Source organism: Ochotona curzoniae, unplaced genomic scaffold (assembly GCF_017591425.1).
Source record: "Ochotona curzoniae isolate NIBS_2020 unplaced genomic scaffold, NIBS_Ocur_1.0 contig_3819, whole genome shotgun sequence".
NCBI lineage: Eukaryota > Metazoa > Chordata > Mammalia > Lagomorpha > Ochotonidae > Ochotona > Ochotona curzoniae.
The window spans coordinates 20405779-20433110 of NW_024466004.1; the positions used below are offsets into that span (position 1 = coordinate 20405779).

Genomic DNA, 27332 nt, shown 5'->3' on the forward strand with positions numbered 1-27332 from the left:
TGCTTTTTTATATATGAGGTGTTCATTCTTTGATTTTGACAAGAAACTGCTGGGCTTTACTCTGTCTCTTTAGTTAAGATGATTATGTCATTAACTCAGCAGGGAATGGGAAAAGTCCTTTATGATTTGTCTTATCTCAAAGTTGTTGGTTTTAGTGAATATCTGGAGGGTAAATTTTAGAGTAATTTTTTAAAAAAATAATTTCCCTGAAGGTTTATTTTTATTGGAAAGTTAGATTTACAGAAAGAAGGTGAGACAAAGGGAAAGATCTTTGGCCGCAATGGCTGGGCTCAAGCCAGGAGCAAGGAGCTTCTTCCGGATCTGCCATGCAGGTACAGAGTTACAGAGTCCCATGGCTTTAGGCCATCGTTGACTACTTTCCCACACCACAAGCAGGGATCTGTGTGGGAAGTGGAACATCCAGGACACAAACTGTTTCTCATAAGGGATCCTGACACATGCAACGTTAGAATTTAGTCACTAGACCACTACACTGGGCCAGAGAAAGTTAATTTTGAGATTCAGCTGTTCAACAAACTATGATTTCAAGTGAGTAAATTATGCTTTTCATTAGGTACAGTTTTAAAATACCAAGTTCTTATTTTTGTTTATATGTTACTTATTGTTATAAAAGGAGTTGTGCATAAATTGTGTGTTATCTTAAGGATGCAAATGCCTGTCACGGATTTGACTGATCACTTTCTGAGTGTTTATGAGCAGCAAAAATTGGCAGGAAAACATATATGTCATGAATAATTTGACATTGTCATTGAGAGAAATGATAAAGCTATTAAAGGAGGAATATTATATATTCTCTATAATATTATATATTCATAGACTACTTTTCATTTTGCCTTCATGCATATATCTGCCTACATTTTATTTTTTTTTATTTTTATTGAAAAGTCAGATATACAGAGAGGAAGGTCCTCTGTCCATTGATTTACTCCCCAAGCAGCCACAACGGCTGGAGCTTCGCAGATCTGAAGCCGTGAGTCCAGAACCTCTTCCCAGTCTCCCACATGGATGCAGGGTCCCAAGGCTTAGGGCCATCCTCGACTGCCTTCTCAGGCCACAGGCAGGGAGCTGGGTGGGAAGTGAGTCCACTGGAATTAGAACCGACACCCATATCGGATCCTGGCATGTGCAATGAGAGTATGTTAGCTACTGCAACAGGCCCCTAAATTTTATTTTCAACTTTATGGTGGAACCACACAGCTAACTCTGAATTTCAGTTTACTACTAATGCACTTTGTCAGAGGCAGAATATGGTAATTTAAGCAACTGGGTACCTACTGCACATGTGTGAGTCTTGGAAAGGGTTCCAGATTCCTGGCTGCAAGCGTGAGCCTGACCTGACCTGACCTGACCTAACCTGACCCTGGGTGTTGCAATGTTTTGGGGAGTAAATCAATATGTGGGACTCTTTCTTTGCCTTTCAAGTAGAAAAGCAAAGTAAAAAAGTGAAGTAAAACAGTGTAGAAAAAAATTCTGTATTAAAAATTAAATAACAGCAAGATTTTTCTTATACCCTATCAATATTAGTAAATCATACCAAAATAGGCTATTTACACATTTTAAAGGATAAACTCATCAGCCAATCTTTATTAACAATTTCCCCTTGTAAAATGAGTTTTAAATTTCTATTTACTAGTAAAGACAGACAGGCTTTGTTCTGGAATCACAAGCTGTCACTTCTCTTTTGCTATTTTCACAGATTAATCAATGCAGGGCTTATTTTTTCACACTGGGATAATGATCATTCCAACTCTTCAATGCAAAATAAATATGTTCATGTTCTGCAATTGACTTGAAGTGAGGCACTCAAATGTTCTAGAATGTTGTACATTTGTTTTTTGTAAATGCTTTCATTCAATTCCAGTGTGTTAATATTATCCTCCTTGCTTCCACACAGCTGTCATCTAAAATGCCGCAAAAGAATGATGCATAATTGGCTCTTCAGTACATACATTAAATAGATTTTAATAAGCAGCGCTTTTCTCTACAAAGATAACATAGCTGTCCCTTCTTAGCTGTCAGTCTTGGATAGAATGTAGATAAATTAGGAAATATTTTAACATACAGAAGTTGACATGAAATTCCTGTGGGCTAAATATTTATTCATTGTTAAGATGCATTTAAATGATTAAATATATAACATTTAAATACACACAAATATTTTTGCCATCTACTACCTAGTGAATAAGCATATACTCATTGACTGTTTAACACTATTTTAATAAATACGGTCATATTGAAATATTTAAATTATCTAATCATTAAGTTAAACATTTTATTGTTTTAAGAAAATAGTTTAATATTTAATATTAATATAATAGAAAATACTTTGATTTCTGACTGAAGCCTGAATGAGGAGTTATTAGGAATGGAAAAGAATGGTGAGATTCAAGACTTACATTTTGGAAGAAAATACTAGTTAGCATGTGAGGTGCAGAAAATTATTGAAAAGCATTGATCTATTTGACCTGTGAGGCTTCTCAAATCATTACACTACCTGTATATATACACCGTGCCATCTGCCCATCGTGATGAGGAGCCTATGTCCTAACACTTAATCACTTAGTATCCAATACCTTAAACCAAAATCTGAGTTCACAAGGTACATTCTAATCTGATTGGGCTTCAAGATTATGTTGCAGAATTTTTACTGTCTCTTGCTTTTTTTTCTTCTAACTCTACATTAGGATACGATACCCATTAGGTGTCAATGACTCCTGCCCTTTATTTTAGTTCCTGTAATTTTGTGAAGTGTCATTTTCCTGATAATGATATACAAAGAGGAAAAATGGAATGACTTCAGTTCATGAACGTTTTCATTTAAAGGCATTAATTAAAATGATGGCTCACACTAGAATTATAGCTTTAAGATTTCTTCACTGCAGTATTTGTCACCAGAATTGGAAACAATGAGGTACAAGGTACACATAATTGCCATAAAGTAAATATCAGTAAATGAATAATGTCCTTTGGACTTTACACAGAATTCTATAAATTTACAGTGCTTTGGGAACTGGCGGTGGGTAGAGGATATCTATTTTGCACACGATAGTATTCCTAGAGACAAGCAATGCCTTTATGCAAGAAGTTAAAAGTATTAAGGAAAGGGCAGAGATTGTATCTTACGGTACTGCTGTGTGGAACTCTAGGTGCCACTGTGGTTGGTGTAGGTGCTCAGGAATGCTAGATGATGTCAGATGCTCAGACTGACTGGCACTAGTAGTGGAGTTGGGGTAGCCATAGATTTAGATGCTGGTTTATTATTAAATGTCATCTGATATCTATGATCTCTTCCTTCTAATGAGTGAAAAATACGTAGGGAACAAAATTAAAGCCTTACTGTGTATGTCACCAATTGAGAAAACCCTGTGAAAATGCATCCATAATTTTTTTTACATATTAATATCTGAAACTTTGCTCTTTTTCCTATGATAGAATAGACTAGCTCTGATGGCAGCCAAAGATGGGGTCATTTTGATACAGACACTGTAATTTGGAAGTGTGAGCCAGGTGCTCATTTTGGCTTAATTTTTTTTCCAGTAAAATAGTGTAACTGACCTCCTTTACCTGAGAATAATGAAATAAAATATGGGAGGATTGCTGAGATGAACACCTTTCCTTTGAAATAAGAGGCCTAAGTACCAGATTTTGTTCTTTTTCCCAAGTCTACAGAACTCTTCTACTTGTTGATGAGGGGAAAAGATTAGAATTCACATTCTTACTAATCTTCAAACAAAGTCAGTGCTTAATGCTCCAGCCTGAGTTCCTCATCTGTGCAATTCAGATGACAATATGCATATTCTTCTATTAAGGGCACTTCAAAAAGTTCCCACGAAATGGAATTTAAAGATTACTTTGTTACAAAACATAGTTTTGAAGTTCATTCATACTTTTTTTTGTAACATTTTAATGAAATTTTTGAAGAGACTTTATGTAGACACAGATATCATTTGCAACAATCATTATTCCCATACCCCTCATCCTCACTGTAAATTGTCAAGGATAGAGAATCGGGAAAGGTACTTCATGTGTAGTGCAGCAATGGATAATTTCTCCAGTTACTGCTGAGAAATTAAAGTTGAGCCTCAGTTAAACTTTCACATTGATTTCACCTTTGTTCAGCTTCCTCATAAAAGTATAGACATGTGTAATATTTTCAATTCACTGTAAAGATATAAATGAGAAGTTATAGGTAAATAATCAGCCTGTGATCACCAGCAGTTGTATAGATGGTTTATTGTTTTGCTTCTGCTTCTGTGCTTGGGGGTATAACTTTTTCCAAGGAAAATACACTAACCTTCCCTCAGCTAAAAAGCACACTTCATCCTCACAGATCACCATGCCTTTATCATTTGTGGTCCCCCAAAACACAGGCAAGGTTTATCATCTCCTCTCTTGCTCTCCAGTGAGAGGAACTGAACATCCCTTGGTATAATCTTAATAAAAATCCAAATGTGTCAACATAGATGACTAATTGCTCAGAATGAATAATGGCTGACTATGCATTTTTAAAGAACCAGAAACCAGCTCTCAAAAAATGATGTACTCTACTGATATCTCATGAGCTGTCAACATTTCTTAACTGTATAAAAGTGTGATAAATTTGAAGAGGTATTTTAATTGAAGAATATATATTTGAAATTAATTTATTTTCTTGACCAGCCAGCTTACTGAATTTTAATTATCCCGAGTCAGGCATTATTTGACATTTTTTTGAGGGCCAGCATTGAGGAGCAATGGGTTAAGCCATAGTCTGAAACACTGGCATTCCAGATAAGTGCTGGCTTGAGTCCCAGGTGTTCTAATTCTCATCTCCCTCCTTGCTAATGGTCCTTTGGAAAGCAGAAGTAGATGGCACACATGCTTGGGATGTTTTCAACCACACAGGAGACCCAGACTGAATTCATAGCTTTTGCTTGTCCCAGCCCTGCCACTGAGGGCATTTGGAAAGTGAACTAACAAATGGAAGATCACTCTTAGGTCTTCTTTCTCTTTCCCTCAACTCCCATCACCCTCTCCCTCTGTTTTTCTCTTTGCACTTTAAATAAAACTATCTTTTAAAAGTTGTGCATACTAGAACAACTTGAAAATTTTACAGTTCTTCCCTTAAAAAAATGTAAACTAATTTAAAAACTTATCACTCTGGTGTAGCATCAGAATGAGGCTCATTATTACTGTATCAACTCCGACAAGAAATTTGGTGAAACTTCTAAGACACATGTCAGAATGCTTACTGTGGCTGTTGAAAAATCATTGTGATTTTGATTAATGGCTTTTGAAATTTTTGTCAAAATTGATCTGTCCATTTTCTGGTACTGGTTTTGTAAGTCAAATCTCTCCCTGGAATTACATAAATCAATTTAGTCTGTACTTCTGTAAAACCTAGGGGGAGGGGATAGAAAGATAAAAGTAATTTCTGAGTTGTCAGTGACTGATGGATGTTCTGATTTCACAGTTTAAGAAAAGGTCTCACCGTAGCTGTCATAGGCATCCTCACTTACTCCGTGACCGTAGTCATAGTACTCAGGCACACTGAAACAGATTTAGACAGCCATCAGTTATTGAAATTAAGATGAATCAACAGATACACTCATGGAATGTGAAAGCAAAATGTTTGCTAAAGTAAAACATCACATTTCTAGGAATAAAACACAATCCAAAAGACATACTGCATAAGAAAATGCAAGTTCTTAACAAGAAGTGCTCTGGTTTTTCTTTTCTCGACTTTTTGGTACTTTTTTTTTTCTTTTTTTTTCTTTCAATGTAATCAAAATTTCCTTAAGAGTCAAGTACAATATTTCAAAACATTTGCAAAAGAGAGTTACAATAGATCTGTTTCCAAGAAAATGTGCTATATGTAATGGCAATTTGGTCTATTATCTGTGGCTCTTACTGTCATTACCTTAAAAAAATCCATCTTTAATCTCCAGTACTGATACTGTATTTAGCCTGCACTTTATGATTGCTGGTGCAGCAAGTCTGTGAACCTCCCAAATATATAAACCATTTCTTCTCACTCAATATTTGTTTAAATGTTTCCATATTTCAATAAATGTCATTCTTTCTCCATCTTTATTCAAAGGATAGTTAATGTCTCTTTAAAATTGTCTTCACTTTCTTTCAGAATTAGTTTACACCTTTAAGACAACATTGCTATTCATATTCAAATACCTTCTCTATAACTCCAGTCTGTAAAAACCTTTTTAGTCCAGAAATTTCCTCTTAGCAACTAATTCCATGTACATTCTTTTGCAAAACTTCTTGAAAAGCATTTTTACTCATATTTAAAAATTTTTTTAATTTATTTTCATTTTAATTGGAAATTAGAGACAGAAAGATGGAAAGCCTTCATCAGTTGGTTTACTTCCTAAATGTCCAAAACAGGTAAGTGTGAACCAGGCCAATGTAGAGGCCAGGAGCTCTGTCCACATCTCCCACAGTGGTCACAAGTTGTTTCTTGTGGGGGTAGATTAGCAGGAAGCTGGGTCCGAAGTGGAGGAACAGTGACTTAACTATTGTACAAAACTCTAATCCTCCATCTTTGTTCTTAATGACTTTCCTTGAGTTTCTGAAGATATTTAATCAGGCTGTTGTTCCCCTTGTTCAGCTGCAACAGCTTTTGTAAACATCTTGACATTTTCAACTCCAATGATCAAAGTTTCGTCTTCATTTTACTTCAGTACCATTTAACACAGTTGATCAATTCTTGCTCCTTCAAATGCCTCATTTGCTCTTCAGTCACCTCATTTCCTTATTTCTTTTCTATTTATTTCTCTTTTTCCTCACCACTTAACCCTGAAGACCACTGGGTCTCTGGAGTTAGAATTTTTCCATTTCTTAATTCAACTTATTTCTCAGTCCGCCTCCTCTGATGTGATGCCTTTCATAACACTGAACTCTCAGGTTATCAACCGCTCTTCACACCTTCCCTTTGTTTTGGATTTATGTATCCTACTGCCTGACACACATTTCCATTTGCATTTTGAACTTAACATATCAAAATTCAGAAACATTTATTCCCAACTCAGAGTTGTTCCTTTTGCATTTTTCTCAGCTTTATCAGTGATTTCACCTTAGTTGGTATTACTCATGGCAAAAGTCTTGTATCCTTCTTTTTCTAATCACATCTAATGTTTAATCCAACAGTAAGTTCTTTCACCTGTGAAATATATCCAGAATCTGAACATGCCCTCATATCTCCAAAAATGATTAAAATAATTACTATCTCTCACATGAATGAATTCCATCTCCTTCTAACTTGCCTCTATGCTCTGCTTGCTGTTTCTACTATCTCCTTAGCAATCAAAGATTCTTACACATGTAAATTAGGTTATGAGTCTTCTACTCAAGGCCCAAAGTACTTACCCATATTAAAAAAAAAAAAATCAAAAGTCCTTGTTTTTTGACACACAATCTGGAAAATATTTTTTAGATGTGGCTTTCTACCACATTCTCCTTTGCTCACTCTCTCAAGTCACACTGGGTCCTTAGATATTTCCCTGAACATGACAGTTGTTTAAGATCTTCTGAATTTTTGCTCTTACTACCTGAAATGTACTATTCCTATGTGCTCATCTGCCTCTTTCATTCTTTGAGATTCCATGGAAAGGTCTCTTGTGAGATTTCCATGATTTTTCTAGTTACACTAATATTCACCCACCTTTACCTTGTTTCGTTCATTTAGTGTTTATTGATTGATTGCCACTGTAGTAGTATTTAAAGAAAAACAAGCACAATTTGCTTATTTATGTAGCGGTTATTTTTCATGTCTATAATAACTCCTTGATATTGGAAATTGGCCTCTTTTACATTTACTGACATTCATTGTTCCAGGTTGGTTTTGCAGAATAATATCTGGCACACAAGCATTTCTCAGTATTTATTCAAAGAACAACAGAATGAATCCCTTACAGGAATATTACATACTATTTAAATGAGTAGCTTATCCTTCAAAAATATACAAAAACCAAAATTAATTTAATATTTAGATCATTCATATATTTAGAACATTTTGTTTATTGTTTTTATTTGAGTGTGTTTGAATGAGGGAGGGAGGAAGCGGAAAGACAGAGAATGAGCACATAGCCCAAGGCTCTGCTAAGTGAAGCTAGGAGTCAGGAACCCATCCTTATCTTCCAAATGGGTAGAAGAGACCAAAGACTCGAGGCATGGTCTGCCACTCCCCTGGATACACAGGAGCAAGAAGCTGGGTAAGAGTGGAGGAGGTTGACCTCAATCAGGTACTCTGATATGGGATGTGGGCACTGTAAACAGCAACTTAACACTGAGGTTTCTTCTTCAATTAATGCATTTTAAATATTGCATAAGCACCTATAAATATTTATAGTACATTTTCCTCTAAATAAGCTACTTAACTTAAAATTATATGAAACAATGTATTCAACCTGGATTTTATTTCAGATTAATTAAATTACTAATTAAAAGTAGCATGAAAATTACTTGATATTAAATGCTAAACAGTTTAAGGGCTGAGGATGGGAATAGATGCCAAATGTTTAGATTGGAAGGAAAGAACAGAAGGGCCTGTCGTCGGTTGTCTATGAACGTTGTGATTGTACTTTGGGGAAATCATATAGGTCTCATCATTATAAGTATCTAGTATATCACTGGTATGTGAAATAGAAACAAGACAGTAAGGACTATACATTAAAAATAACTTCAAAAAAAGGCAGAGAGAAAGTTGATCATCTATTTTACCTGGGGAAGAGCCAATTTATAGTGCACTATTTCCAATTTAAAGAGTTTTGAAAATTTGTCTCGCTTTCCTCATATTGCCCAGGATATTTGTATACATTCTATATAGGGAAAAGTATGATCATGAATTCTTATCCTACTAAATATTTAAGATTGTAGGAGGCTAAAACATTGCCTAGTGTGTTTAGAATAAGCACAGCAAATTATAAAAAGCAGTTATTAGATTGTTCAGATGATCAAAAAAAGTGCAATGTGAAAATGCATTCCTATTATTAGAGCTGGAGAGAAAAATCCTGGTATTGGTGAAGGCAGCATCTTCCTCCCTTCATCAGTAACTGTTCTTTCAAATAAATAGGCCTCTGACTATGCTGCCCAAAGTGTGCTATCTAAGGGCTAGTAGCACTTAAAGCTGTCCAGTGGAATTACTGCATTTCTAACTGATGAAGATAAGGGGAGAAAGAACAGTGAGAGGGACCATGGCAAAGAACTGTGGTTTCAGTGTGGCATAAATGATACACAAACACCAAGGGGAAATTTTTAGAATAATTTTCTAAATCAAAAATTGGAAAATGGAACAATTAGGTAATTGTCAAATAGCAGAAAATGATGGATAAATATAATAGACTCCTTCAGAGTCCTAGCTTTGTTTATTCAAATAATACTTCTGCAACAGGAAAAAATTTTCATTGGAAAGTGACTGTGCAGGTAGCAGTGTACTCCCTAGCCACCATTTCAGCTCAGTGTAGTCTGATTAAGTTAGAAAACACGAGATGTGTACAGAAGTGAGGTAGCAGCTTAAGTACTTTCCAGTTTTCACTTTGGACTTGTACAACTTTGCATCCTAGTTGATAGGATGTACTTCAAGTGAAGACCAAAATGTGTTAGAAATTGTTTGACTACAAAATGGGAAGAGCTGTCACTTTAGATGATTACATGGAGCAGACTTACACTGCGACTTATCTCAACAATTGCTAAGATAAAATTATTTTTATGTTCTTGGTTTCTAAGTTTAGATTATCTCTGTTATGGCAGTTTAGATGATCACAAATCTGGATGTATGCAGCTGCCATTAAAATTCTAAACTATGGAGTTTTTAGCTACTTCGAATATGGAGGATCCAAGGGGGAAAAAAACAAAAAGCAATATAAGGTGGAAAGCTTATGTCCTTTGTTACCACATGGAAGGCAGACTACAGACCTGGTATATCCTTTAGTACTTGGCAAAAAATATTTTACCAAGTTTACTTCTTATTGGTACTTGGCGTTTTTTTAAAGCTATGGAAAATACAAAAAATTAATAAGGATAAATCATTACAAAAGGAGAAATTTAAAAAGAAACATAGTAGGTAAAGCCACCTGTATAGGTGCTAGCTCAAATGTGCAGCTCCTCAGTTAGTTCAGCGCCATGCTCACGTGCTTGAGAAAACTGTGGAAGATGGCCCAAATGTTTGGTGCCTGCTCCCATATGGGAAATTAGAATAAGCTCCTCTTTTCCCACCTTTGGCCTAGTTCAGCCCCAACTATTGAGGCCTTTTGGGGAGAAAACCAGTGGATTGGAGATTTTTCTGTGTCTCCACCTTTCAAAAAAATAATCTTAAAATGAAAGTGACTAAGAATTTATTGAGTCTATTTTTACCTTCTATTATCATTTAAATTGTTATATACATATAATGATGTTGATAAAATATTTAAATTGGTAACACCCAAAATCAAAGATCCAAGGCTTCACAGTACTAGAAAATTGAACTATTTCTATATTTTAATAGTTACAGGTGATAGATATTGCTAAATATTTACTCCCATTTTCCCGCTAGACTTTGCTAATCTATGTGCTCATTAGGACCTTAGACTCTTAAACACCACTAACAAGAAACTAATGAAGGGTGACAGACACACATCAAAAACGGCTTTCACTGTTTTTGATAAGTGGCTTGGAGTCCCTCTGCTGGTGCGAATTTCTAAGTATCACTGCACTGAGTTCAATTTTTGCTTTTGCTTTTCTGTTGATAGTTCTGCCAGTCACTGTGTTCTGTCTGGCCACCTTGCCGTTGGTGCTTTGTGTGATGAGGGAGTGTTTGCAGATGACTTGTCCACCACTTTACAGGCAGGCAGGCCTCGAAGAACACCAGAAGAGCAGATAGACAGGTCTTCTGACTTCCCCAAAATGCAGGATGTTTGAATGAGTTGCAGCAATATAAAATAAACGTGGACTTTGTTGAAGAGAAGACTAGCATTTTTGTATATTCATTTTCTAATTTAAAAATATTCTTTTTCATGATTAGAATGTTACGCTGTACGTTGTTGCTGTCTAAATTTTTTTCTCCCATAAAAAGGCTGAAAATCTCAAGTTTGTATTTCCTTTTCCTCCTTATCATATGTGGATTGATGTTATAAATTCATTATGACTTAGCCAAAAGTAAATTCATTGTCCTTGACTTCCTTTCAATTTTTAAGAAACTGGCTGGAAAAAGCCACTTTGGGAATCTTGTGTTACTGATGACATTCCATTAATCTGAATCCATGAACAGAATGTGAAATAAAGGTAAGGTGCTAGACCAATGGATTGTGGGATTTCTTATGGAAGTTTAGCCCACACGCCAGGTATGATTTTTTGCGATTAAAACAATGCCTTGAAGATCAGCAGTATTCAGGAAATATTCATGAATGAAGAAATAAATAATTGAAAAAGAAAGATTATTTAAGGCATGATTAAACTTAGAATATTTTACCATGGACATTTCTATAGAATTTTGCATCTGATTCAGACACTGTGTTCACTTATATTTACAGTCATGAACTATGAAAAAATAAGCCATTAATGAATCATTTCTATTAGATATGAGAGTGACAGGAAAAGTTGAGTAGCTGCTGTGTCCTTTGTTCCTGCTATTAACTATTAAAAATATTTATTAATTTATAAGATATTGAGATCAAAAAGCCAAAATAGTATCTAGAAAGTTGCCAGAAGTTATTTATTGAGTAAACCCAGCTTAAGTGATACATTCTGCTTTTACATATTTGTCAGTTCCTTGGTAAAATGTATCTGCTATAACCACCACAGTAATTAAGTTTCAAATCATGAATAATTATTATAATTTTGATTAACACCTTTATAATTATAACAGTGTTTGAAAACTGTGCTGTGTATATTTTCTAAATTAGAAGATGGAATAACAGTGAATTGAAGATGAAATAATTCAGCTGTATTTAATGTAGAATTCATTTGTTCACTTTAACTCATAATTCAGCATGATTAAACAACATGATACTTGAAACAAATGTAAATATCTAGCAGCTTTGTGTGGTAATGAAATGCAAACTTCCCAGCCGATATCTTAGCCTAGTTTTTCTAGTCAAGGAGGTGTTTTGTTTTTAATTTTCAACATTGTATATGTTTAAGAAGTAGTGTTAACTTTATGTAGTCAAGCAAGTTAATACTTTGATAAATTACATGATAATATCACTTTCGGATCATGTGACTATGTAGCAAGCTCACTATTGGCATTTATGGGGTAGTCAAATGTTTAAGAATTTATAGTGAAACCTTGCTGCATTGTACATTTACATCATAACTATGGATACTTGTCAAGCAGATACATGTTTAACAAGCTCCATCCTAAAACTGCAAAAAGGATTGTTTCTTTATTCTTACATCCATTATTGTGATGATTGTGTCCTTTCGTTAAGCTTTGTAAGCTCAGTGAATGTTCTCTTTACCAAGAAGTGAACGTAGTGTTTAGGTTATTGAACCCATGACACAGGCAAAGCTATCTGTCATCTCCAACACAGGATCTCTCAGTGTTGCTCAAGGTATTCGCCAGTGGTTGGATGGACAAATGGGAAACTCCACAATGGCTCCAGACTCTGAAGCTTCCTCCACAGCGCATCCCTATTCTGATTTGCTAGTTATGCGTCTTTCCTTCTTAGAGGGGGAACATCTCTGTCTTTTCTAGCACACTGAATGAACATGGAGTTTACCAATTTAGATCACTTTCAGTCCTGTACTTGCAAATAAGCTGCTCACTTATCTATTCTTTCTAGAGTCACTCATATCTTCTCACAGACACTGAATGTACATGTCATCTCTCCTCCCTCACCTCTGTAAACATTCTTTTACTTTTACTTTCAATACTCCTGGCAACACAAAGTTTTCACATAATGACCACAAAAGAAAGTCCTTGGAGCTATATATAGAGCTTCAGTCTATTTTGTAAAATATTCAAAATTAACTGAAGGAGCTGAGAAAGTTGTCATAGAAACTAAGATCTAACAAGGCATGATACAAGTATTAGGGGATGGTGTATATTCATTCTTGAAAAATACAAATAGTGAAATTAGTAGAAATTACTGAAGTAAGATGAAATGAAGGCACCTTATGATCAGGGGCTCAGTACTAGCCAAGGTTCAAAGCTAAGGAATAATCAATCTTAAGAAAGATGGATGGGATCAGGTGTTACAAGCAGGGGATTAACCCATCATTTGTAATGGCTCTATAGGGCATCAGAGGACCTGCAATTGAACCCTGTCTCCACTTGTTTTACAGCTTTCCCTTAATGCTTACCATGATGCAGACACTATCTCAAGTACCTGGGTCCATGTCACCCTATATGGGAGATCCAGATGGAGTACCTGGTTTCTGGCTATAGCAAGACCCATTCCTGGTTGTGCAGGCACTTGGAGTGAATCAGAGAGTAGAATTTACACACATCTTCTGAGTCACACCATGTGCCTGCCACAAATGGTTATATGCTATATATATATATATATATATATATACATATATATATACACATACACATAATAATATGTAATATGTATAATATATAATGAAAATAAATTTCATAATAAGGAACATACACAGGACAGATCTTGAAAGATGTCATCTTAGACATGGTAAGAAGTTTGGATTGCATCCTAAGTGCTAATGAAGACAATAGAGAATCTAAGGGACTGCCACAACTATATTTGCTTTAAACAAATCACTCCGGGGTGTGTTTCTTTTCCACTGAACTATCTAAAGATAGTGTCAAATATGCAGCAAATGCCCAACAAATAACTATTGGATGATTAAGTAAATTAGTAAATGTTTATAGAATGAACAATTTTTACAATTGCAATGTATTTGTGCTTTTATCTCATTTCCTTTACATCAATGAACCTGTATTTTTTGTTAAATTAAAATGTGTGAGAAAAAAATCTCTTAAGGGAAATTATTTGTAAGCAAAACACAATTACTTCATATAATTAGATATTGCACTCAAGATCTATAGTTTGGATTGCTAAATGTATTTGTTCACAACTTTGCAGAGATTAAAAAACAACAAAACAGATAATTCTAAATTAGTGTTATTCAGCAAAATAAAAATATTTAAGAATTTCCTGGATATTGAGCAACATGTAAACTATGTTGGATATTTTGGACTGCCTAACTTAAAATGCATGTATTATTAAATAGGGATGTTTCCTTTTCGCTAATATTTAATGTTTAATTTGTTTGTAAACAACAAACTCTGCTCCTAGTAAATGCTTCTTACTTACTGATTAAAATCTGCTGTTGACTTCATTCTTCCTTTCTACTTCCTTACCACTTGTACCATCTGATTTAAAGAATTAAGAATTTTTAAATAAGAAGGGACCTGTACAAAGAAATTCTGCCTTTTATTGGTTTGGAATTCTTTTGGAATTCTTTTCCTACTCCAAGAAGCAAGCAAAACCTTGAGCTAAGTGTCCTCAGACCATCTGGAAGCATCTCTAAATTTTTCCATCCTCTTCCTCCTCAGAATATATCCGGTAGCCACCAGAACAGCTGCTCAAGACACAGGTTCTTACACTGTCCTTTCCTTTCCTCCTCAGGGATTTTCACCTCAATGAAACTTTCTCGGATCCAAGTGAGCTCCTAATGCTATACAGAACCCTAAGCCATTGATTGTTGTGACTTCATCTCTGTCTTCCTCATTAAAATATGATCAGGATTATGTGTATTATCATTGTATCTCCAGGGAATCATCTAATGCCTGTCAAAAAAGCAGGTGCTTTTGAAATTTTTAACCAAATAAATGTAGCTTAGGAACTGCTGAGCTAATATTTATTCCAACTGTAAACAGCTATCTTCTAATCTGCGAACATAATCTGGTAATTAATGCTTTGTACTGATTAAAACCTACCCTATTATGTTTATTATTCACTCCCCTTTCTATTTGGGGGATACCATGCTTTTCTATCTAAGCAGCTCCCCAATTTCCTTTGCCATTTTCGATGTCAGTACTCTGAGTTAATTAATGACGACTTTATTTTATGACTAAATAGAACAAAGGTATGAGTTTTGAGGTGTTGACATGGGTTTTGAGGTGTTGGTCTCAGCAAGAATTGACCTGGCTCCTAAGTGACAAAAGATGCTAATCATTTATAGATGGATTGGGCATGAAACAATAAATCTTGACATTATGTTATAAGGCTTGGTTTTGAAATTAGAAGGATTTTAAGTTTATGATTATTGCTTTCTAGTTATCATGGATCTGAAGTTCAAGACATTTTCCTGTAAGAATTCTGATCATATGGAATGTCTAAATAAATCAGTAAATATCTACTCAGTATCAGTACTATCCTGTGAAACAGAGTAAAACAGCACATACTGCTTAGCTCAATCAGAATCAATTTTAACAATATTGCAAGGTAAGAAAAAATTCTAAGAATATTTTAAGCCTACTTTCTATTCAATCATCTAGCAGAATTTATTAAGAAATTATATAGCAAAAAGAATTCTAAGTACAAAAGATACAGCACTAAGGAAAATAGATAAAGATATCCTCATGGGATTTGCAAGTGAACTAATAACCTATTTTTTTTTATTTTAAATTTCATTTGCTTAAGTTAACTGATTAAAAAGGAAAAAAAAGGCTAAAGTTGAAACCGGAAGATCAAGATTTGAGATATGGAATGAAATTACAGTTTAAATTGCTTTAAGAAGCTATTAAATGACTAACGTCTAGCTGAGGAAATGAAAATCAAGAACCTTCTTGAAGAAAATGTTAGTCATTTAATAGCATGTTATTTAACTTTTTGGTGGTGTTAATTTCTTTTTTCTCCCCAATGTTGATTTTGTTTTGTGGCTCTTCATTGAAGGGGATGTACAGTAGCTGTGTAATGGAGACTGTCATATCTAGTAACATGTTACTTAACTTCTTGGCATTGTAAATTTCTATTCTTTCTATTGTTGATTTTATATCATGACTTTTCATTTAAGAGGATGTACAATAGCTGTGAAATGGAGACTAACATCCAGATGTGAGGATGCAGTGTAGTGTGCATTTCTGCTTCCAAAGATGGATTTACAATGAAACTGTTTACTATATCTTGACAATAGGATCCTGGACTCTCTGCCATTGTCCATGCCCACATGATGGATATATGACTGAGTATGGAGAACTGTGTGTAATGATATAGAGGAACTAGGTGGGGGGAAGGAATTGGGGAGGAGATAAGGGAATATGGAACTGTTTATTAAAATAATCATAAAATGTAAAAAAATTGCTTTAAGAAGGCTTTACTAATGCGTTTATATTGACAGAAAATTTGGCTGATTTAAAGATGCAACTTTTTGAAATTTAGCAGAACAACATTCTAGGCAAATGAATAGAAAATGTAAGGGTTACAAGGTAGGAGTATGATGATGGTATTTAAGGAATTGCAAAAAAAAAAATCACTGAAAATAGAGACAGCAAAGGAGAGTTTCAGGAGGTGACACTGGGGATGGGATCTGTTGGCACAGCTTTTCTCCTTGCCCATCCCTAGGTGCTGTCCTCCACGTGCATGGCTCTGTCCACATTCTTCACCTTCTCCATCACATTCATTCTGAAGGCTTTACTGACCAAAACTGCATGTCCCACAAAGACATTACCACCATAAAGAGCAATTGGTAGAATCTCCACATTAAGATGAAGCTAGTCTAACAATTCTCTGTATATTCGAGGTATTTATTCTATGTCCCTTCTTGTCTCTGATCCTGTTGATTTGTATCTTCCCTCTCCTTTGATTAGATGGCTAGTGGAGCGTCTATTTTGTTTTTTTTTTTTCTCAAAGAATCAGCTCTTTCATTTTTTTTTTGGATTTTATGTATTGTTCTTTGGGCCTCTATTTGTTTTATGCTCTCCCTTATTTTGGTTCTTTTTTCCTACTACTCCTGGGATTGCCTGGTTGGTTTAGCTCCTTCAAATGAACAGACAGCTAATTTTTTTAGTGCTTTTCTAATTTTTTAACAAATGCATTGATTGGAATGAGCTTTCCTCTTAACACAGCCTTAGATATGCTTTAAAGTGTCTTAATTTATTTCAAGCAATTTTTGTAATTATTCAATCTACAGGTATTTACATGTCTTCCAGGGTATTCTGAGTTACTGGTCTCCAGTTTCACTCCATGATGGTCTGAGAAGATGCATTAAACTAGTCTGCCTCAAAGTAGAACTTGTACTAATCATAAAAAGGTAAAAGTGTGCTTTTTATACAAATTATAGTATCTGATTTTAACTAAATGCAAAATTAATATAATATATAAAAACAGTGATTTCCTTGAAACCATTCAAATGTGCTTGAATTTTGAAAAGTGCATTTCTTATATGCACAGTGGTTTCTGAATGAATTGTCATGATTAATAAGATAGGTTGATAGAAGTGAAAACTCATATATGATATTATTAGGCTGCTGACAGCTAATTTCAAGGACTTAGAAATGAAAACTTCTGAATTATAACTGAGAAGTAAAAAACAAAATTGTGAATTAATTATAAAAGTAAAAACAACAGATCATATATAAATTATGAGAAAGCCTATGTAATTTTAAATTTTTAACCAATATCATACTTCTGGATAAAGCCATGGGTATCAGTGTCACAAAAATGAATACAATGTTTAAGAAAATCAGTTGTGTTTCTATTTGGAAATTATTTATTTTGAGGATTACCAAATAAAATATACAAATTAATCGTTCAGATTAGAAATCTGTATGGTCATTGGCTTATTCAGAATTCACTATCATGATAGATAAATTGTAGAGTAATAGCTTCTTTTGAAAATAGGTCATAGAAAATCCTTAAACTTTCTGTATAACTTGTACTTTACACTTTCAGTTACATAAACAATTAAATTTTAAGTCAGCAATTTTGAAATCACTTAGTGTGCTAAAATATGAAATGTATTACCTTGCTGCCTGTGTGTACTTTAGCCAAAGAGCATATGCCTTTTCTCATGATTTCTTACCAGCTGTTTCTAGAGTTGTGATACAGACAAAATATCAATTTTTTTTCACTACGTTTCTCAAATACCTTTGAAATTAGTCAATATTGCATAAATAATTTAAGCACTTTTAAAATTTATTACTGTTTTATTCATTTTTCCATAATGTTAGGGAACATTATGTAGTATAATAGCTATATTTTCATATGAGCAGAATATAAATTTAAGAATAACTAGTGATGTAGGTTCATTAAAAATAGATAGATGCAGAAGTATATTGATAGTTAACACAGTAACTTCAACAGTTCTTTTCTAATCTGTTTGTTTTGAAAAGTCAGAGATGAGCATCCTATGCTCAAAGGTTACTAACTCATTGTGACACAAGAAAAATCCAGTTTCAATGGTGGAGAATAATGAGATCTTCATTCTGCAACCAATCAGAGGAAGACAGTTTGTACCTTAAAAGACAAACACTGCATATTGATTTTAAAAATCACAACTGCAATTTTCTGTTTGTATGACAACAAACATACTGACAAATCATTTTATGGAATTCTATTATCTTTACCTTTAATATGGGCAATTATGTGTATTTAAGATAACCTGTGATGTCTCATTAGTTCTTATTAATTTTTTATACATATCAACTACTCAGTTACTATTAATAAGCAATGATGATCCCAACAGAGAAGGAACAAATGTAAAACTTTTTAGGGTAGACATTTTGCCTAGTGGTAAAGACATGAATTTACAGGCTTGCATTCTTATATCCTAGTGCCTGTGTATTATTTCTAGTTCTGAGTTCCAATTCTAGTCAGATGCCATTGCAGACACAGGAATCAGATGCTGGTTGGTCCCATTGATTGGGTCTCTACCATTCACGTGAGCTATACATGGAGTTTCAGGTTCTAGCTTCTGCCTGGCCCAGTACTTGGTATTGTGAACACCCGAAGAGTAAGCCAGCAGGAACTCTAGGTGTCTCTATCCCTTTTGAAAGATCTTATTTTTCCTATTTATAAAAGTTGCAGGATTCAAAGAGATCTTATCGTTTAGAATATTTGAAACCTGAAATAACCATGCAGGCCTTCCTAAGTTTCCATTTGTTGGTATTTAATGTCCACAGGATGAAATATAGGCTAATTATTCATGAAGAAAGTGACATATTTGTTCTGCTCATAGATTAGAAATCATGATAGATGGTCTATATAGGGCATTTAGTGCATAATTATGATAAGCTTTGCAATTATTTCCTTTAAAGAATATAAATATTTGCAGTATGAGTCTGAACTCTCAAAATGAGTCATAAATATATATTATATATAGCTTTGTTACCTGGATTTAATGACATTTCTGCAAATGACCTCTATATACCCTCTAATCATTTATTTTGTTTATCTTGTATTTTTTCTTATTTTGACCCTTGGCTACACACAAATGAAGGGTGAAAAATTTTATAACACATTAGTCTTTTGTTATATATAATTATAATTAGAACATAGCAATTATTTTCTATAAATAGGCCTTCTAGTGACTGATTAATTAGGCTCAGTGGTACATGACATTATTAAATGGACTGTTACATGCCTTTGTTTAAAATACATAGAAGCTATTGAACCCTAGTTTGAAATGGTCATAATTTTAACCATGTATACATATCTTTGTCTGAATCATAATTCATGAGTATCAGTAAAATTTCAGTTCTGTAAACATCACTGTAATTTCAAATTATTTTAATACTTTATTTGACTTAACTATTTTAATTGGTGCCAGCTGCACAATGGCCCTGTGTTAAGAATGATTTATATTCTTCCACAATCCTCTGCTGCATATATTTCAAAACCAATTTTAAATTACTAAAGAATTACAGAATTATTTTCACATACAAAATTATAGATATTATCTGAATAACATAACAGAGAAAGAATAGGTGAGCTGATGATAAAAATTCTATTGTAACAATATTTTTCTTTGTGTGCATATATAAGGACACATTAAGAAATAATTATGATTAGAAAGATATAGCCTCCTTGTTACTGAAAATTAGTAGTAAGGTGAAATTATTGCAAAAAAAAGAAAATAAAAATTCTAACCCTTTTTCTTTGTGCACTGCAACTTGCTTTGCACTAAACTATAACTATATATTCTCCTATCTTCCTTGTGTGCAGTCTGGGAGTGAAAACCACCAAACACGTCAAAGTCCTTTTCCTATGTTCTAATCACCTGTTTAACCTTTTCATATCACTCCCTTTAATATCCCTTGCACCCACTCATGACACAGCACTTCCCAATGATCATCCTATGATCATGACCATGAAAATCCTTGTCTAAGTGAAACTTAACCTAAGAATGTGTTCATCACCACTTGAGAATTCATCTGTGTTGAGCTAGTTCTTAAGCATTTGCCCAACCTCCCAGACGACATGTTTCAGTGCTCACACAGTCTTTAAGACTTTAGGCATGTCTTCACTCATTGTACAAGATCTTATTTTCCTTCAGTACAGCAATTGCCTTTAGCTAGTACATAGGCATCGTGAAGATTTTGTGCTAAAAATTCAGATTCCTAAGCACAATCTTTCTGATTCTGTGTCCCTGCTGATAGGAGCTGACACAAACAATTTTTTGTAGCATTTCTTATACGTAAGTTCAGAGCCATATGGTGTTTGAAAAAAAATAGTACACCACATATAAATGAACCAAAATCCAGGCTATAGCTTACTTATTTAAAAAATGATTTACCTATAAAAAGGAGAGGAGAGACAAAGGCAAAGGAGTCTTCCATCCATTAGCTCATTAAAGTAAAATGTACATAATAGGCAGAGGAGGGCGGAGATGAGGCCAACATACCAGAATTAAGCCCAGGTTTCCCGCTGCAGTGGCAGGGATCTAAGTAGTTGAGCCATCTACTTCCTGGCTATCAGAAAACTGGATATACAGCAGAACAGCAGGGCTTAAAACAAGTACTGTGATACGGGTTGGATGTGGCAATCCCATACAGTTACTTAACCTCTGTACCATATACACACTTTTATTATTTGATTTTATATAAATATATTTAAGACTTTAAAACTCAGTGAATTTGTTTACCAAGTGAATGTGAGTAACTCATGAGCTACTTGGCCCTAGAACCATAGAACCATGCCATCCCTGACCTTTGCATAGTCATTTGGGAGTAAGCCAGTGCATGGACACTCTGTCCCTCCAGAGTCCTGTATCTGGTTCTGTAACAAAGCCTTTCAATCAAACAATTCATGTGCAAGTTTTTATAACATACATTTTCCATGAACTTTTTGAAGATGCCTAGTATGTATGAATTTCATTTTTTTCCCCTAAAAATAGTTATATTTTAAAGTCCCCTCATAGTTCAATAATATTTTTGGCCTCAATGCCACTAGTGCTGACAGGTATAATATAGAATAAAAATCACATTGCCTTTTTGAAGTAGAATCTATACTTCAATTTACCATATTTGCTCATCATTCTATCACCAGCACTTATTAAGTAGCCAGCACTTAATAAACACTGCTTTAATGAATGAACAAAAGCAGCAATTGATACTAGAAAGGGAATTCTAATTATGGAAAAATGAACAATATATCTGCTCCTTCTTTGCCTGTCTGTCACATTCACACCTAGTAAATTTTTCTCCTTTTTCTGAGATTATATTAAGATCTGCAATGCTTTTGGTGTCTAAAACTAAAATCCATCTTTTCCATTTTGATCAGAAGATCAGAGGAAGTGGCAGAAGAAAAATACATCTTCCATGCAAACTACTTGATAAGCCAATGAATGCATAGATTGTTTAGAAAAGGGATAGAATAACAATTACTGCATAATCTGTAGAGCTCAGATGACCAAACTGACCATATGCTAAAAAACTGTAATTTTCTCCAAAAATTATTTGGCTATATTACTTCCTATTTGATGAGAACTTTAATCCCTATCCAAATACTTTCCCTATGTTTAAATGCTGTTTTCAAGCTTCATTGTCTTTCCTGTGGCTACATGTCCTACCACTCCCAAACACCTTATAATCTGATGTGCTTGAAAGACATGGAGCTCTTTAGAAATGAATTATATGTTCATATATTTTTATTTGCATATAATGATGCTTTTGCCTGGTTATGTTTTACCAACCTTGTGGTAATTTTAGCGAACTGTAGATGGTCTCCCACATCTTTCATAGTCTTTGTCATATCTTTCCAGCTTGGTACTAAGCATAAGTTTTATATTTGAATGTTTTTTGCTTCTTCCCTGATTCTGGTTATCTCCTAGATACTAGTACAACATGAACAGACCATGTAGTATTTTAAAGAATTACTCTGAATGACTCCTTGCTACTCTGTCCTTGAGGCATTGTCTATATAATGACTACTTTATCCTAATTATTTGGCATGCAGCAGAATTTAGAAAATAATGGCCTTGACTATTTATAGATACCTAATGCTTACATGTTGGGCAACATCTGAAAATTAGATTACATTACAGAAAACTTATAGGCTGTATTTTACAAAAGTATCCATACAGTATTTTCCTTCCCTAAACCATGCCAACTGACAAGTGGCTTTCTTTCCATAAGCGGTGCTGGCCCTAATTGACGAGTGAGGTCTAACACTTATTCTCTTAGTTATAGGCAAGTCACTAGCCACCAAGGTTCAAGATAATAAGACTAAATTACAATGGAAGATGAGATTCTGGTTTGTTCTTTGTAACACCCTTATCTGAGGCCTTGCGCCACTATGCTGTGAAGAAGCATCGAGAATATCATGAGAGCATTCCAAGCTGAGGTCCCAGCTGAGAATAAGCATCACTGGACATGTTGTATATTATCTGATTTCTCAAGTAAGAGAAGGATGGTATGTCCAAATAATTCCATCCCCTAATTATTGAGTCATTCTTGGCTTTTGCACCTTCCCAACTGAGCCATTAGCAGATTGTAATAGAAAAAACATTTTTTCTACACAGGTTAAATTTTATAATACACAAAATACATTTGCAGAATACAAATGGTTATTTTATACCTCTAGGTTTTGAGGTGGTTCTTTAGAACTTCCAGGTACTAGCCCTGCATAAACATCCAGGTTTTCTTGAGAAGGATAAAACAGGATTAGCATTACTGGAACATTTTCCTAACAGAGAGCATGACCACAATCCCCGAAAGTTGGACAAGAGAGAGTTGATTTTTAGGCATAAACTTTCTTGCTTACTGTAGTTCCTGCCAGCCATACTGTCTACCTTGACAGTATCCGTGATGCTAGGCTTCTCTGCACCCAACACTGAATCAGAAATATGTTAGGTATTTATCTGGGCTCAATATATAAGACTCTTTGAGAGTTTAATTTTACCCTTTATGTTTTCAAAGCCCTGATTGCATAAAAGTTGCACAATATAATCATATAATCTTGTTTTCTGCTAAGGACTCTCTAGTTCTAAACTAATATGTTTGAGTAGAAATGGCTGACATATTGACATCCTGATCTGAGTAAATGATTAAGCAGGTTTCAGCACACCACTGTTTAAGACTCTGCTGGGATACTAATTCATAAGACTAGGAGAATTGTTTTAATAAGTCTCATTAGAGATTCCTTAAAAGAAATTTCATAGTGCATTTTCAATATAACTGATATTTGCCTAGTGAATTATTTATAATAAGTACATTCACATTTATAATCATATATTCATTTATAATTAGCATTCATATTAAATCAATGAAATAATTCTTAGCTATTATGAATTGTTAGGTCCAGTAACCCTTAAAAAACAAAGCAGTGGTCCCTATTCCTATGGACTGATCCATGAAGAACTAAATAATTTTGCAGTAGTGGAGTCAGAGAACCCATTTGTCCAAACATGTTTGTATATTCTGCATTTTGTGAGTATTCTTCCTTATAATTAAAGTACAAAATCATTTAAAATGTTTCATTTCTGAAGCAATTTCATGTCAGTGTAATAATGTATGAATTTATGTCGTCAAGCAACTGGTACTAGCATCGACAATGACTAAAAATGTGGGATAAAACTTTTGGATGCTCTGATGGGTTTATTACTTTTCCATTTCCATCCCATCTTACAGTCTGCTCTCTATGCAAGGGAATCACTAATGGTGACTTCACTTTCAGATTTGCTGTACTTTGCCTTGTAGTGGATCTGGAAGGTGGAAGCCAAGTGAAACTGGGGCGTTAATGCCCAGGGCTTCATTTCTGTGGACTGGCCATAATTGATATTCTGGATCAAAGTTCTCAGTTCCAAACAGGTGGCCTCCCCAGCAGTTTGCCCTGTCTTCTCCTGATGGCAGAGCAGCTCACCACAGGAATACTAGCTCAGACTTAATTGTGCCTCTGTGTGTCTGCCATGGAAGAGAATGCCCTTATTAAACTCAAGTTATCCTAATTTAAACTTGTCATTTCCCCGATAATGTGTAGAATCTAACATTTACACATATTCAAAGCAGAGTTTTCATTCAAGAACACTCTTACAACTGTTGACTTTTATTTCTCCTAGCAAATTGCTTCATTAATCCAGAGGGGAACATTATTTTACTAGATTGTTCAAGTGTTTTTTACCTGTCTCATGCTTCAAATTTCTATGTATTTATCTTTCCTAGTACGAATTAAATTATTGCTAGAATCAAAGATCAAAATTGGTCTTCCATTTTTCATTTACAATGTGATTACTTGTGTTTAAGCACGTTAAAGGTTTTTTTTCCTAACTATGATTTGGTTTGATGTAGATTCTTTCGTAAAATGTGGGATTTTGAAATGTTAGCAAAACCAAGTGAACTGACATAACTTCGCAAGGCTGATCCCTGAAGAGCTTACTGTCATACAGGAATACATAAAACGGGGAATGAGAACATTAACTGAATTTAAATGTTTAATCTAATTAAAGATGTTAATTACAGGATATAATTTATCTTAAGCTAAAGACTTCAACCAAATGATTCCCCTGGAAACTGCAAATCTGACACCTGCAATTTAAAACTTGTCTAATAAATTCATCGATCTGTTTCTTTAAGTCTTCCTTTTCATAGAACCAGAGAAACACAAAAAGATATTCAGATACTTCTCAAATCATTGTCATCTCTACTGGACATGAACATGTCAATTTTCAGTGAAGCACCTTTTATGACTCATATGAAACTTTCCAAAATCTTACAAGACAATTGGGAGTTAATTACAGCTGTTACCATGTCTGAACTCCAGGTGAACCTTTGTTGAGTTGTACCTTGTGAACTTCCGCTAGAATCTCTCTGCTGAGAATGATATAATTATTCCATTTTGGCACCTGTCACATTCCACTTTGTAATCTCCACAAACTCTTTATTCACCTGTTCAAACCAGTCAATTAGATGATTTTCTCTAAGATTTTAATCTTAGCAATTTCACTTCTGCTGTCATACATAGTTTCATTTTTTAAAACTATAAATGTATATTTCTATTGTTTTTCACTGCAATAAATCACAATATCCATGTGCTTCCCAAAACACTATATTATTCTTAACAATGAAAGTTTTAACTGCGTGTATTTCTCTTTACCCCTCTGTAAACATTTTTCTCCATCAATTCATACCTTACCTTTCAAAGACCAATTAGTCATTTGAAAAAAATCATTGATTCTGAAAATGAACTTGAAAATTAACTTTCACTGATAAATTTTGATAACTGAGTGCTTGCAAGTGACTCAGTTTACTGAGAAAGTGCCAACAATGAAAATTGTTTTCACTATGGATAGCAAAGAATCTGTAACACAATAGTTTAAAGTTATCCAACTGAAATATTAATACTACTCTGGTAGCATAGGAATAAGAAATAATCTAATGTTAGTGTTTTAATATATTTCCTAATTTGTGGGTTAGCATTTGCTTATTTCTATTACAAGTTATTATTGCATTATAATGGTTATGAGAGTATGGTATTACCCAAAGTAAAATTGCATAATTATGTTAACATAGAATGTTTATTACTAACAGCAACAACCTTATGAGTGGATTTTTGACCCTTCTGATTTACCATTTAATTATCTAAGAAACATAAATATTTGATCAGTAAATGGGATATGTGCAATTTTTGAATTTGTATTCTCTTTGAAGGAATGAGGGTGGAGAGTACATCGCAAGAGTGAAAAGAATGCATTAGACCTGTCATTTATGTGCTCAGCAATCGTGCAGCATTTCCTTGTGAAAAACCTTGTCTGATATCATGAGAGACATGAAGGTGTAGGAGATGAAAGTTCTGAGTAACAGTGAAGTGAACAAGAGACAGAGAAAATCTCAGTGTAAGGTAGAGGGAAAAGGGATACAACTGTATTGCCAAGGCAACTGAGAGCACAAATTATTTCCAAATAAGGAACTGAGAAAGTCTTTTTGGAATAGTTGGATTTTGAGTTGGGTTTGAAAGGATGTAAAGACCTTAGCCTTAGAAAATGGAATTAATGTGGAAAAAGAACTGAGCACAAGTGCCTATAAAATGTAATTTTTATGTAAATGTACAGTTCACTAAAATAACAGTTATGGTATTCTAATACTGACATTGATTTTTTTACATACATGTGTTCAGTAAATTTCCTATTTTTTCAACTATTCAAAGATAAATTATAACAAGCCTGCTTTTCTTCTTCCTTGTCTTTTAGAGTAATTTGAACCTTTTTAAAATTTCACTGAAAGGCAGACAGTACATTACTTATGCAAAATGAATGTAAAATATATGCGTTCTAAATATAGCTGTGCAGAATTAATCAGTGGATTATTTTAGCCTATTTTAGATGTATTTCTAGTACATGGTTAGTATGTTTTCTCTCAAAGTTTCCAAAATGAGCTATAGTATTTATTCTATTTATGTACCAATGTGAAATGATAGGATTACTCATTTATAATATTAGATGTTCTGCATCTTTTCCATTTGCATAAAGTATCTGATATAATTTTTTTCCTGCATCCTAAATAACTGCTGCATAGTCCATTAGATAATTAGGATAATTAAGATATTCCCCACAACAGAATCCTTAGTCTCATGATGGAATTTCTATTTAACCTACTGCAAGTCAACCCACTAATGTTTAAGTTAGTCATTTACATAATGATATCTTAAGTCATACTGTCTCAACAGAAATCAATACACACTCAGTCTTTCCCTAATTGCCAGAGCATTCTTTCTAAATAAAATTCCACTTCATTGCTCTTACAATGCTGGCCCTTGAGCTATGAGAAAAGCCAAACTTCTATTGTACATGTAGATTTTGTCTGCTCCATTGTGACTTTGTTTCTTTTTTTTACAGCCTCTCTTGCAAATATTACTCTAGAAATATTAAGAGGTACCACTTACATCTTCTTCAGTGCTGATAAAATTTGATCCGTAAATGATCAGTACAATATGAGTGGT

General features: G+C 34.1%; 1 protein-coding gene across 2 annotated transcripts in view; it reads right to left on the bottom strand.

Annotated features, from left to right (window-relative positions):
- Positions 1–27332, bottom strand: part of KHDRBS2 (KH RNA binding domain containing, signal transduction associated 2) — a 449395-nt gene that overhangs the window by 11433 nt on the left and 410630 nt on the right. For both annotated transcript variants that reach the window (XM_040983036.1, XM_040983037.1), the window contains one exon: positions 5492–5550. In XM_040983036.1, coding sequence (XP_040838970.1) covers positions 5492–5550 — 59 coding nt within the window. The remainder of the gene's footprint in view (positions 1–5491; positions 5551–27332) is intronic.